The following is a 14175-nucleotide window of genomic DNA, read 5'->3' as shown; positions in this document are numbered from 1 at the left end:
AAATGAGACAACTGTGACCATGGTGTGACGAACTTACCGTACAATGTCTTCACAGCACATTCCATCCATCTCTTGCCCTTTCTGCAGATGCCATGGCGGACTTCCCCAAAGTTTCCTTCATGTATAGCAAGATAAAAAGTGCCGCCGAAATTAGAAAAAAATACACAAGACATCTTGCTTTCCGATATACTGGATTTCTCAAATCGTCACCCTGGTTTGTTATTTTGTTTTACAAACACGTTCTAGCGATAGACTCATCGGAAAATATGGCAGTATTTTCATAACTTTTGAATTATCATTTTACAAACAATCAGATATCCATAGATAAAAAAAACAACGTAAATCTTACCTCAGTAACTATGTTCATACTAGGAAGCTAACCAATGTCAGTAACCCTATTACTTTATAATGTAGTTTTGATAATTGGAAAACAGTTGTACAATTTAACGTATGTATAAATTATTGTAAATTTGACCGTATGTATTTGTATGTATACCTAACGATTCTATTTTCTGCCATGGTTGACCCTTAACAATAGTCTATGACTAGTTGGGCAACCCTGGCTATTGTAAGCCGAACTAATAAATCAATAAATAAATCTCACCATTTCCTAGAGGTTCACGCAGGGAGATTTTGTCCTTGTAAATTAGAACATGGTGAATTTTAGTCTGCTCCTCTCCGTTGAATCTTTGGAGCAGCATGCTGGGCTCTTCGTACCCACCCACTGTAGCAGAACAAAAAGTTACTAAGAAAATTTGCAAAGCAAATGCATAATGTTAACCTTCGCATATGGTCTGCTCTATTACTCAAGCACATTCATACATATGCATGGTGACAGGAGTCTAAATCCCTCCTGGTATAAAAGTGCAACACGATGTAACCCAACACCAGTTACCAGACCTTTTTTGTTTGGAGAAGAAGAGGAAACAGCAAAAACACAATGAGTACGTCACTCACCCGTTGTTATGGTGACAGTGACGCCGGCACTCCTGACGTCACCACGTTTGCTGATGACGGTGACGTTGTATGACGTTCCTTGCTCCAGCCCGCTAAACTCCGCTTGGAGGGGGTCAGACGCATGGATCTGTCTTTTCACAACGATCTGCAAAGTTTAAAAAAACGTGACTGTATATATGACCCGTGAATAAGTTCATCAGGTTGGCAAGTCACTGAGTAAAGACCCTCGCTCTTTTTTTACTGAGGGAGGTGACAGACGGTCACCGAAACGTAGGCTGTGAATAAAACACTTCGATGTGTAAAAAAAGAGCTTTTAGTCAGTGACTGTATTCTTATCTCGGGGTTGTAGGAACTAATGTACCTGTCGGCCACAGTAGAAATAAGTTACGTGTTACTCGCCGGCGACCATTGCTATAGATCTAGAGTCCACGTGCCATCTTGCATTGCTCTCTCTCTCTCATTCTCTCTCTCTCTCTTTCCCTCCCTCTCGCCCTCTCTCTTTACTTCTCTGTCGCTCTCTCTCTCCCTGTGTGAGTGTGTGCGTGCGTGTGTGTGTGTCTGTGCCATCAGCAAGTACCTTGGGCTCGGGAAGGGCCAGTTCCAGAGTGACGAGGTACTTGTCCACGTCACCGAAGTGTTGGAGGTTCTTGTACGCAGGTCTGAAGGTCAGGCCAAACGACGTCTCTGTGACCGTTGTCATGGTTACGCACCTGGCGTCCGGTAGAACTGCGAAGACAAAATGTCAAACTGGTAAGTCAACAAGAAAATGTTCTCATAGTAAAATGTTTAACTTTATTCCAAACTTAACAAAGATTACACAAAGATCAAATTTCATCTAAATTGCCTTGTGCCTTGGGCGTTTGCTAGCTTCTACTAGGCTTCAGAGGCGGATGGTAAGAGAAGAAATTGTCCAAATAGAGATACCATTGCAGGGGAGTTGGTCTGCTAAAGCCCTAAAGGAGTACAGTTTATCGCTAAAACTGCACTCCTTTAGCGGACTGACTCCTGCCATTTGTTTCATATGTCTGATTGTCCAATTTCTACTCTTCCTAACCGCCTCTGAAGCCTGATAGAGGATAGATACATGTAATCTCCAAGCAGATCCTATGGTGGCAAAAGACAGTATCAAATTGGTCAGGCCGCCAGACAGGCCTTGGGTGGCGTATGGTCCCTCTCTGGAGAATGGATACTGCCTGGCCAATTTGATACTGGCTTTTGTCGCCCTAGGATCTGCTTGTAGATTAGGGGATAAACGTTTGCTACCTTTTCCGTCCAGGAGATCTGCGAGGTGCGTTTGGTCGGAGTGTCGCAAGGCGTCGCTGAGCACGCGGGAGGCCTGGTCTCCTTTCAGCACACAGAGGATGTCCAACAGCCTCTCCACTACACAGGGGGCCGCCCGGATACCTGCCACCTCATCCACGGCCAGGCTCTGGAATGAATGAATGAGTGAGTGAGTGAGTGAATGAGTGAATGAATTAATGATGGGATGAGTGAATGAGTGAATGAATGAATGAATGAATGAATGAATGAATGAATGAACGAACGAATGAATGAGGAAGGGAGGTAGGAAGGAAGGATGGATGGATGGAAGAGAAGAGAGGAAGGAAGGAAGGAAAGAAGGGAGGAAGGAAGGAGGGAAGGAAGTGAAGGAGGAGGGAGGGAAGGAAGGAAGGAAAGAACGAATTTCCGGGTGGATGGGTGAATGGGTGAGTAAATGAACAACGGTAATAGTAACAAAGCGACAACTATATGCGATACTGAAGCTCATAAGAAGCTAAACACAGACAACTGCTCTCTTCTCAACCAGTTTACTACCAAATCCGAAGACAGAATGGCGAAGATGACGTCACCCACCCGATTTTCCCGTAGGAACACCAGGACTGGATCCACGTCCATCCTCACCAAGCAATCCCAGAATTCCTGCAGAACCGGGTCCGCCATTTTGTCCAGCTCGGTCGCGTTCGAAACACCTAATGATAAGATAAGAGACCCTGGTATTCAATCTCCAAGCAGATCATACGGTACCGGTGGCAAGGCAGTATCCATTGGTCAGAGAAGTGTCCATTACCCACCGTATGATCTGCTTGGAGATAACCTGGTACTGTGTTTACTCTGTAAAGAGTACCAGACTTACAATGATAGCTAATAAAAGTCAAGTCCGGTAATTTATAAATAGGACTTAACAATGGTAGTAAATGAAATGACCGTACTTGATTGACTTAATTGCTACCATTGAAAAATCCGTTACTGTTTACTAAGTAAATATGACCTAACTTTACTTGCATATACATGTACTACCATTGGTATATTCAACTTTTCAGTGTTATGCTAGGGTCTCAATTCCCAAATCGGGCCCGTTGGATCAGTTCCCAAAAACGAAAACGAGTGATATAAAAGACAACTAACACCCCAAAAAAAAAAAATATATAAAAAACTTATCATGAGTGTATATTTTTGATATGGACTGTTAATTTTTCGTTCATGCAAACAGCCCGGCCGGGCCCCGGTTTGGAAATATGAAATTTGACTTACGCAGGACGTTCTGATCTGGACACAGGTATTCCAGTCGTTCTCTGTGGTGGTTCACGTCATCGAACGACGCCAAAACCTTGTCAGATTTTCGCCGATGGACAGATCTTCTTCGTCGGAAGAAGCAGAAGAGGATACAGACAAGGAAGATGAGACAGCACGGGCATACTGTGGCTACAATGACGATGGTATAGTTGGTCTTGGTGGGAGTGGGGGTGGGGGCTGGCCGGACCGTGGGCTTAGCTGTAGTGCAAAATTTAAAAAAAAACTTAATAAAGAAAATACACGAAGATGCTGCGTGTAGTTTTCAATACACCATGGTGGAAACATACTACTAACGAATCGTTATACGGATCGTTACCAAATGTTAGCCTCTACCAGGCTTCAGGAGGCTGCTGGAAAGAGTAGAAATCGGCCAAAGAGAGAGATAACATGCCAGGGAAGTTGGTCTGCTGGAGAGTACATTTTGCCTCTTCGGGAGCGACAAACTGTTCTCCAAAATCAATAAGTTTTTCTTCGGTAAACATAATAATGTCTAGTACGTAATGCTAACCCGTAACTTCCACGGTCACTTCGTCAGACGGAGAAGGCGGGACGCCATTGCCGGCGACGCAGATGTAGACACCCGAATCTTTCAGCTGTACGCTGCCGATCGTGAGACGTCCCAACTGTTCATCTACGACTGCCGAGTCGGGAAGAGTGTCGCTGCCATTTTTGGCCCACCGAAACCTCGGTGTAGGGAAGGCATTGTCGCAGCTGCATACGATCGTGAGGTTGTCGCCCTCCTTAACAGGGAGAGGAGAAACTATCCGAGCAGTTGCAAACGTCGGAGGGTCTGAAAATGTCATTTTCATATAATTTAACCTTTATTGTACATTCATGCCCTATCGGGCTAGGTACAGGTGAACAGATTAAAAAGGTAACTATATACATGTTTGTAGTACGAACAGCTCTAAAAGTACTTTAATACAGAGGCTTTTTCTATATTAGCACCAAAGTGACCAAAAGCATCTTTATAAAATGTAAAATCAAGAGACAGGATTTTTTATTTTCATGAAAATAAAAGTCTTTCAGGACGTAACATTACATAGACAAGTTTTTCAAACAAACATTGGACCCCTCTAAGAAAATATTGCACTGATTTATAAACAATTGTACCGTTCTGAAAAAATATTGCACCGTTCTGAAAAAAAAAATTGCACCATTCCCAAGAAATTATCGAAAAAAACATAACTCATAAGCATTCATCTAAGTTTAATATGTAGGCCATTCCAAATCCAAACTACTCTTACAGTGAACTACGACGTTGATGCTGTCGGTTCCCTGCGGCTGAATGCCGTTACTTGCGTGACACCGATACGTTCCCGTGTCCCGTTTCTGAACACTTCTGATGGTCAGCAAGCCGGTTGTTTGGTCCACTTCCTCATCAGTAGTCGGGAGGCGATCCTTTGTCCAGGAGAACCTTGGAGCAGGATTAGATCTTGCGGTGCATTCCAGTGCCAAGTCATCGCCCAGATTCGCTAGAGCGTTGCCGGGTGACGGTTGATGGGAGGGGGGTACAACTATCGCCGTGTCCACCGGTGCATCTGACGATCATTAGGGAGACGATCTTATTTTCGGATCACTCGCACGCACGCACACACACGCGCGCGCGCGTATTCACACACACGCGCGCACAGAGACACACGCACACACGCGCGCACACGCACTCACGCACTCAGGCACACACACACACACACACTCACACGCACGCACGCACGCACACACACACACACACACACACACACACACACACACACACACACACTCACACGCACGCACGCACGCACACACACACGCAAACACACACACACACACACACTCACACGCACGCACGCACGCACGCACACACACACACACACACACACACACACAAACACACACACACACACACACACATACACATACACACACACACACACACACACACACACACACACACACACACACACACACACCGAAGACATAATCTCTGAGCGTAAACAATTTTCAGGTGTAGCATAATTCTGAGGTACTGCCAGTAAGTGTTAACATATTAGTTCAAGAAATACTTACATTTGACATCAAGGATTGACCGGTTGGCTATCTCTGTTTTGTCTGTAAACAATACCTCCATCTCGTAGGGTCCCGCGTCGCTCTCGCTTATGTTCAACAGTTTCAGTCCCGCCTGGCCAACTAGCTCAACCCGCCCCATGTATGGGTCTCTAACACGTAAGCTGTCCGCGAAACTCATGATCAGTACAGGCCCCTGATCACTGATCTTATACCACGTCAAAAAGCTAACGTCCAGCGGAGCTTCGAATTCGAATGCCCAGTTGAAGACGACATCCTGGCCCTTGGTGTAGGACAGGTCCCCTGGCACTTGAGTGAAACTGGGCGACCCTGTACAAACACAAAACAAAAATTGTTAACGTAGTGGCAAAACAAGATGTAAAGATATTGGTGGTAAAATGTGCAGATGTTGGCACATTGGCGCATCAAATCCATGGTGTGTAAGTTTTTGGCATACATTCAGACAGATTAGCCCACGGGGCTCGGTGGGCGTCGCTCCATCCCACCGTCAGGAAAAAGAAGGTACTGTAAAGTGCCTTTTCCAAGGGCACAACGTTGCAAAAACAGGATGTGAAGATAGGTGCCTGAACCTAACTCTAACCCATTAAGGCAATGGAACTAGATAGGCACGGTCCTGGATACTGAATAGGGACCTCGGCTGAGCAGAGGCAGTACAGCGACCGCCGCTAGAAGGCGACTCAGTCAGACCTGGTGCCTAGCATAGGGTCTGGGCGCAGAGATATTTGATCGCCGTCGAACACGTTACACAAGTACCTCTTTCACTTTCACAAGAAGTCACGTACACACATACGTACATGTACATGTATATGTAGTTTTATCTTAATTCTTTGAAAAGTCTGAATAGTCTGAATAGTCTCTGGGTTATGACAGGTACAAGTTTCCAGGAAAGACAGGCAGACTGTCACAACTTCGGTCAAAGCCTGAAATTACATTGACATTACATTGCGGCGTACTTGGGGGAGCATCAGGAGGCGAAAAATCATTTTTCGGCTCTTGGTGGCCAATGTTTGCACATTGGCACACCGAATCCGTAGTGTGTTCTGGCACACAGTTAGACAGATTAGCCCAAGAGGCTCGGTGGGCGTTACTCCCTCGCCAGGGTAAGGAAGGTAGTTTAAAGTGCCTTTCCCAAGGGCACAACGTCGGGGCATGGTGAGTATCAAACCCGGGATCTCAAAATTGGTTCCGAGTCCAACGCTCTACCAGTAATGCGCCAGTCGACAAAACTGCACGTGAAAGAGTCAACACGCTTCTGTACAGAGAAGAGTAGACGATTATGCTTGGCGTATCTTTAGGACACTACAGGCTCATACTTTACCACAAGTATTTGGGCGGTCGGACATATCATCCATGATATAGATATGTAAGCTTACGGGTAGAGACTCCTATCTGGGAGAATCGCCGATTCTACCGGAGATATTCAGAACTTTTCAACTTGTCACTTTGGATTAATTCATTGACTTGAAATTTAGGATTTACAGCTTGGAACTCTACCGATACAGATCTCTATAGATCGCAGCCTCTTAACTAACAGACCTGCATGTCAATCAAAAACACCCGTTACTGTACATGTATAGAGACAAGCGCGGTTATGTTTTACCTGTTACTTCCTGAAGGAAGCACGCTAGCGCTAAGGCGGTTAGCACTGCGAATCCGGACACGGACAGACGACATTGTCCTCGGCAACGATGTGAATACTCCAAAGACCCTACCGCCATTCTGTAAGCCAGATGGACCACTCTTGTACGAGTGTTATGTAACGTTAAGTTTATGGCCGCTTACAGGTTGTATTGTATTTGCCTTCCTTTATTAGGCCATGTTGATTTGATTATATGGATGACATCCTCTGGGAACCCCAAAACTGATGCGCGCGTGCGAATAAAAAAAAGTTTTGCAAAAAAAAAAGTTGCTTTCACTATGAAATCTACGTGGTCATGAAGGTTGAACAAATGGCACAGAATATGTTATGGCGAATAATCTACTCTTCGAATTCATTTCTTTACATTTTTGCCTTTTTTCCTTTGATTTTGGCATTCTACGACATTGGTATCGTTTCTAAATGTTTTCCTTGCATCTTATGGTATATTTTTGCTCATTTAGCAACTGTTTTGCACGATTTACAGTATGGTTGAAAACTTTATTTTGGAAACGGCCGAAAATTCATGCGCGCGAGGATGTCATCCATATAATCAAATCAACATGGCCTTACGAACGTTCTGAGAAGGCCTCCCATTGTGTACCTAGTGATGTAGGCAAAGAGATCGATTTACCTGAGTGCAATGAGTAAATAGACTTTGTAGCGTAGAAAAGTCCACAACCATTGAACCTGCGACGACCTTCCACTTTCGTGGTGAAATGAGAGCCTCCTGCGCACTTTTCAAGCGGCCTTCGATGAACCATTGTAGCTTCATTCATACTATCCAATGTAAGGTGGGATCTCGCCGCATTCTCGCGTATTTGTATAATACGATACACTAGTGTACAGTATAATGCACTTCTGTATTTGGCAATGCGAAAGGAAGTATTTGTTATTGTAATTACATCGCGTTTGAAAATGTGTGTTCATATAGCCAATGACCGAGTCCTAACATTTTCATGCAGTTGTATAAGACCAAAACTACATGGATATGATATCTATGTATAACACTGTGCAGTGCGGGGGGGGGGGGGTTAGACAGAGAGAAACACATTGAGAAAGACAGAGAGGACGAAAGACAAAGAAAGAGACAAAGAGAGAGAGAGAGAGAGCGTTACAGATATCTAGTATCTGATTCTTCCTTTGCCTACTATATTACGGTAAGGCAGCATTATCATGTATCAAGTGTAGCCGTCTGTCAAAAAGAAACATTTGAATTCCTGTAAACATTAACCTACTAGTAAATTTCGCGACCATAAAACCAAGTCGTGTGTACAAGAGATAACAACTCACCTGAGGTAGTCCTGAAAATCAACGTAGAAAGTAGGGCAGGAAGAAACAAATTTCCTGGGCGAATCATAGTTCTGTAACTGTATAGCCGGTATTGGTAAAGTTGGTGGATATCCAAAAACCTGACACAAACTCTACCCTGATTTCAATACGTCTACCTTCAACACCTCTCAATAAAACTATTTCAAGTTCATTTTCCCCTGCACCAGTAGTTTCATATTAACTCCGTATGCAAATTAGTTCATGATTGTCCACGCTTTCTTGGAAGCGGCCATGCACGTAATTGTCTGTGCATGACGTAACGGGGAAGCAACACCTGTACTTTCACTTTCATTTTCGCAAGGACTGTCGGGGGGTGGATATACGACGTATATTATTTTAATAATCACTCATCGTTGGCCTATTGAAACATTAGTCGTTACATGTGTTCTTATCTCATCTATACCTAAGTCTAATTATTCCACCGTTGTGGCACCACAGATGATCTTACAGCCAGTTTTCTCCACCCTTCTTGGTTTTCTGTTCCTCTTTATACGTTTCACTTACTGTCATGCTGATCAATTCTCTGATGTTATCCTCCCATCTTTTCTATTGCCTACCCCTCTTTCTTCCTCCCTGTACTGTTCCTTGTATGGTGGTTTTGGCTAGGCCCGATAATAGACCGCCTTTAAGTTTTTCGAATTTCTAAAAGTTATTATTAAATCTAGGTTGCTACATGCTACGAACGAATTTGTATATCTTCCTAACATAACGCCTTGGGTAGCAAGCGGGGAATCCCCACAGTTTCGGTGATCCAATCACAGACGCCATCGAAACTATGAACCACTCTATCATTTTCTTTGTTAGCTACACACCTTTTAATACTCAAAAAGAGAACTATAAAGTCACTGTGGTAGAGTCAATATTTTCCTTGTGTGCTGAGGCATAACACATTACAATACACTAACAATATCTACTAGTATTTAAAGAGGTCACACTCTTCTGAACGATATTTGAATTACGTAACAATGTAAACAACCCGCAAAGGTAAACAATAGCTAAGCTGACGTTGGTACAAAAACATGTTGGTAATTCAGTACAAGAGCCACAAATATGCAGAAGTCATCTACAGGTACAACAATGGTGTTTAACATCGTAATATCCTATTGTGATAATCTCAAAGCAGATCATATGGTGGCAAGACAGTATCCATTGGCCAGAGGAGTGTCCATTAGCCAACGATTAGGTTTTAATAGCCTTTGACGTTTTGACTGTCCACATTTCCTTCGGTGGCCGTACAAACTCCCCTGGCTAATGGGTACTGTCTTGCCACCGAAAGGGATCTGCTTGGAGATTAACTCATAGTCCTATAGTGCATGTTACCCGACCTACCTGACGTCGTACCCAGGGCGACAACAGCTGTCAGGAATAGTCTCGTTCCCAGCTGCAGCATTGTCAACCTAATAACGTTTTAAAGGCGAGGCAGTGCACTGCCATAGAAGGCAAACTTCACTTTTTAGTGGCTGAATACGTTGTTTTTTACCTTTACCAAATCCGCGCCCTTGACACTAGTCATGACGCTGTGTTGTTTTTCAGGTGGCGGTGCCTTTTTCCCGCTCAAAGCCTTGACCGAAACCAGGCCAATTCCGCATCGAAATGTAGTTCGCATGTACAGCTGCTATGCTTGAAAAACCGCGCCAAAATCGGCGTATGTCGCACAATCAAGTATGGAGCCCTTGTTTTCTGATAGAAATGATATTTTTCACAGTTATATCTTATTGTTATGCTGTGAAATTTACGATAACCAAGCGGTAAACACGGTATATGTGCGGCGGAGTGATACACATTTTACTTCCGGGTTTTCGGCACCGCTTTAATAACGCCCACCATTGCAAAAATGAAAATGAAAGCTATTTCTACCGTGGAAAAACGATTTTCACATACTTGGGATTCTTTGAAATGACAATTTGTTCTGGCTATATGAGCATAATGATATAATGGTCGGAATTGTAATGTGATTTCTCTGAGGCAAACTCGTACTGGATTCTGGAAAGCGCATACTGGTTTAAATCTAAAGCAACACAGGTTACCGTATAACCCCTGCCCTCAGTATGTTGACGTGGTTTCTACACCTATGTAACGTGATACCTTACTGCACAATACAAAGTCCAATTGAGAAAGGGTTTTAACAATTCTATGCGCATAGATGTGTATAACCAAGTCTTTTTCTTCTAATGTCACTTTTTTGTTAATCTTAACTTGGTCAAGGTTTTTTTAAAATATCTTTTCTTCAGGTTTTGCAATGCGGAGGGACAAATTTGACGTGTGCGAAACTTAGTATACGAGGTATCGGCAAAGGTCATATGATGATGAAGTAGAATTGGAGACTTTATTGCTTAATATCTTTAAAAATATTCTTTATTGACTCAACAAAAAGTACAGGGACTTTTGTATGGTTTTCTACACAAAGATATAACAAAGCTAACGTTATCTTACGTACAGAATATATGCCAGCAGCAACAATTAAGATTTAGCTGTTCTCTAACATGTAGTCTCTTAGATTTAAACATTCTTTAATGTATTCATGTTAGGTGTATTAATATCTCTTCCAGTCATCCCTCCCACCAGGCCACCACATCGCCTGGTGCAGTGGCGCCGCCCAGCGGTTTGACGATGTCGTGCACCGGCGGGTAGATGACGGTGTCCCTGATGACGTAGGGGCGGCCTGCTCGCCTGTACGCCGCCCGGATTTGGTCCCGGGCGGTCCGCGGGTTCTCCCAGTCCGTGTGAGGCGTGTCCGCGCCGATGTCGTGCCGTAAAAACGACTCCTGTTGGTTCGTGTGAAAACGACATATGACTTAACTTTGAGAGAGCCACACCCCACGCACGTTAAAGAACCCATCACACTTAACGAAAAGAGCAGGGGTCCTTCCCGGTGTGAGTGGTTCAAACCTTACAGTCTGGTCTCAGGTTTGACAGGTTTGACATCTTTGAAGAGGTGGTAGTCACCTGTTGTGTTAATCCTTCCACAAATGTGGTAAACTTCTCTTCATAAATAAAAAAAAAAGTCTGTCACGGTGTGCCTGTGAGTGCGTGTGTTTGTGTGTGTACATTACCGAGAACATAAAAAAACCTCCTTGCTCAAACATAATTTACAGCCCCTCTTCCCCCCCCCTTCCCCCTTGGGGTCTACATTGATACGTTCCCTACCTCCGGTTGCAGTAGGACGAAGCTGTTCTCGCTGTTGAAGTTGAACCTGGAGTGAGTCTCCGGATAGCAGGGCGCGAAGGTCGTCACGAAGAACGTGCACCTGTCAATTCCAAACCACATCTTTTACTCAGAGGTTCCCCTTTGAATGAGTAAATGTTTCTATTTCAGGTATTTCACCCATAGAAAACAATGGTACTTTTATACACCATGGTGACAATGTTAAAATTTCACTATTAACACAAACGATTGTAAAACTATATCAAAGACAAATTTGTGCTAGCCCTTGTTGTATGAGTAATTAGGATTTATTAGATTTTACTCTATATTAGGTTTTGTTCTATACTTTTTTATATTTTGTTCAATATTTGTTGCCATACATTGTGCCATGTGCAATTGTCGTGCAATAAAGTTGTTCTTCCTTAGTGTGATGCTAATAAAAAAAAGGTGCACCTGTCAAACTCGAAGCACCAGCCTCGCTTGGAGACGTACGACTTGTCCATGCAGTGCACTCCGGCGGGGTCAACGTCCGATAGAACCTGAAAAAACGCGGGTAAACTAGTAGTTAGTCTCTACCAGGCTTCGGGAAGCCGTTAGAAGACGGTAGACATTGGCCAAATGAAAAAAAAGGGCGGGTCAACTAGTAATTAGCCTTTACCAGGCTTCGGGAAGCGGCTGGAAAGAGTAGAAATTGGCCAGATACTCGTAGAAAAAAAAGGCGGGTAAACTAGTAGTTAGCCTCTTCCAGGCTTCGGGAAGCCGCTGGAAGAGTAGATTGTTACCCCTAGTTGGGTAGATTTTACTGTCTTTGAACTCGCTTAGCCTGGTGCTTTACCAGACCCAGTCCTAATGAGCATAGGCATGTCTTTCTGACAGCCTTTCTGGCCTAATGCTTTTTTTCTCTGAAGTAAACAACTGCAGGCTTTCTTGTCTCCTTCTAGTGACCTTGAAGTCTTTCTTACCTTCAGAAGACGTCTTACTCCGTTCCCGAGATCCTCCGGACTGTTCCCGAAATCCTTTGCGGGCAACTCAAACAGGAACCCGTCTAGTCCCAAGTGAAACTGGAGGGCGCAGAACTTTATAAACATCGGCAAAGACCTGCAAAAAAAGAAGAACATTTCAATTAATAAACAGTCTGCATTATCTGGACCCTAATAAGGCCGCAGCAAGTAAATTTTATGGATGACATCCTCCGCAAACTCCAAATCTAATGCGATAGGGCGAAAAAAACAAGGCGGGCCAAAAAAAAAAGATTCCTACATTGACATAATAAACCTTGTTCACAACAAGAAATGATACCTATATTGTGCTATGTTTACTGCCAACTAACATCCATTTCTGACTGAAACAACTTTCACAACAAAAGTTTTCATCATTGTACAAATGGTTTTGATTGAGATGTCCTTACCTTCTGATATTTTCCTCTTCATTTCAGGGATGAAACAATTTCATTAGGCGTCACGTGACCACGTAGGGAGATATGATTCATTCCACGACAAGGCAGAATAAAAAAAACGAGAGACAACGTCAAAAGTTGAACCAAACAAAAGATTCATTTCGGTTAAAAAAATAGTAAAAGCATTGAAGGTGTTTGACGATCCCTAAACCTAGCGTCTTCAAAAGCGGCTGAAAAGAGTAGAAATCGGTTAAACAGAGAGATAACCACCACAGAGGCTACCCTAAACCAACTAGCCTCTACCAGGCTTGGGGAGACGGCTGGAAAGAGTAGAAATTGGCGAAATAGAGAGATAACATGCCAAGGGAGTTTGTCCGTCGAGAGAACAGTTCTCTCAACGGAAAAACTCCCTTGGCATGCTTATCTCTCTATTTGGCCGATTTCTACTCTTTCCAGCCGCCTCCCTATTATTTAGGCTATGAACCAACCTAAACTAAGTCGGTCCACCCAATCCGCCGACCCCCACAGTCGAGCCGCCCGGGCGAACACGCACTCCGTGCCTTCCTTCACGCTGGTGAAGTTCTGAAGCGAACTACACGAACCGGCGTCATAACACACAAGATCCAGGATGTGACGCGTGTATCTTTGCTCTGTGTCCCTTGGGATGTTCTCATCTCCATGGTTACTCCGTTGCCTTGGAGACCGGGTCTTCTGGAGAGATGACGTCATAGCTTCCTCTCGTGGTGACCGCAACAGAAAAATGGAAGCTACAATCATAAATTATCATTTAACTGAAAAAGTAACATTTGCAAAGCAAATGCATAATGGTTACCTTCGCATAGTCTCCACGTGTTAGTCTGGTAGACATGGTAGAGGCTACCCGGAAGTACTGCATTACAATTACATACATATCTAAATAACACATGGTAAATGTGATCTGTTTTCGTACCTGCAAAGAGTACCAGCGACAACAGCGACCCAGCTGACCAGACGAAAGACGTGTACACGAAGTACAGGCCACACAGGAGTCGGATAACTGTAGGCAGCGTTTCCATATTTCTTACAGTCA

At 43.8% G+C, this 14175-nt stretch overlaps 2 protein-coding genes and 1 long non-coding RNA gene across 3 annotated transcripts; all 3 read right to left on the bottom strand.

Annotated features, from left to right (window-relative positions):
* Positions 1-37: 37 nt before the first annotated feature.
* LOC109478060 lies at positions 38-1098 on the bottom strand. The gene is made up of 3 exons (XR_002140705.1): positions 958-1098; positions 605-724; positions 38-115 (listed from the first exon to the last, which is right to left on the bottom strand). It is a non-coding gene; the product is annotated as an uncharacterized LOC109478060 (long non-coding RNA).
* A 119-nt stretch (positions 1099-1217) lies between these two features.
* On the bottom strand, positions 1218-10257 carry LOC109477990 (hemicentin-2-like). The gene is made up of 9 exons (XM_019779443.1): positions 9896-10257; positions 5581-5907; positions 4779-5072; positions 4040-4321; positions 3490-3729; positions 2812-2927; positions 2221-2386; positions 1535-1683; positions 1218-1232 (listed from the first exon to the last, which is right to left on the bottom strand). The coding sequence occupies exons 1-9, from the start codon at positions 9954-9956 to the stop codon at positions 1218-1220; spliced, it is 1650 nt and encodes a 549-aa protein (XP_019635002.1). The 5' UTR covers positions 9957-10257.
* An 841-nt stretch (positions 10258-11098) lies between these two features.
* On the bottom strand, positions 11099-14175 carry LOC109478113. Its single transcript, XM_019779599.1, has 7 exons — positions 14056-14175; positions 13595-13873; positions 13119-13134; positions 12673-12808; positions 12164-12249; positions 11714-11813; positions 11099-11331 (listed from the first exon to the last, which is right to left on the bottom strand). Exons 1-7 carry the CDS (start codon positions 14159-14161, stop codon positions 11116-11118), a joined length of 939 nt encoding a protein of 312 aa, XP_019635158.1. The 5' UTR covers positions 14162-14175; the 3' UTR covers positions 11099-11115.

This window comes from Branchiostoma belcheri, unplaced genomic scaffold, assembly GCF_001625305.1.
Source record: "Branchiostoma belcheri isolate BF01 breed outbred unplaced genomic scaffold, Haploidv18h27 scaffold42, whole genome shotgun sequence".
In the NCBI taxonomy this organism is placed as follows: Eukaryota; Metazoa; Chordata; class Leptocardii; order Amphioxiformes; family Branchiostomatidae; genus Branchiostoma; species Branchiostoma belcheri.
Note: the sequence above shows the minus strand (reverse complement) of the source record. Positions and strands in the feature narration are given on the sequence as shown.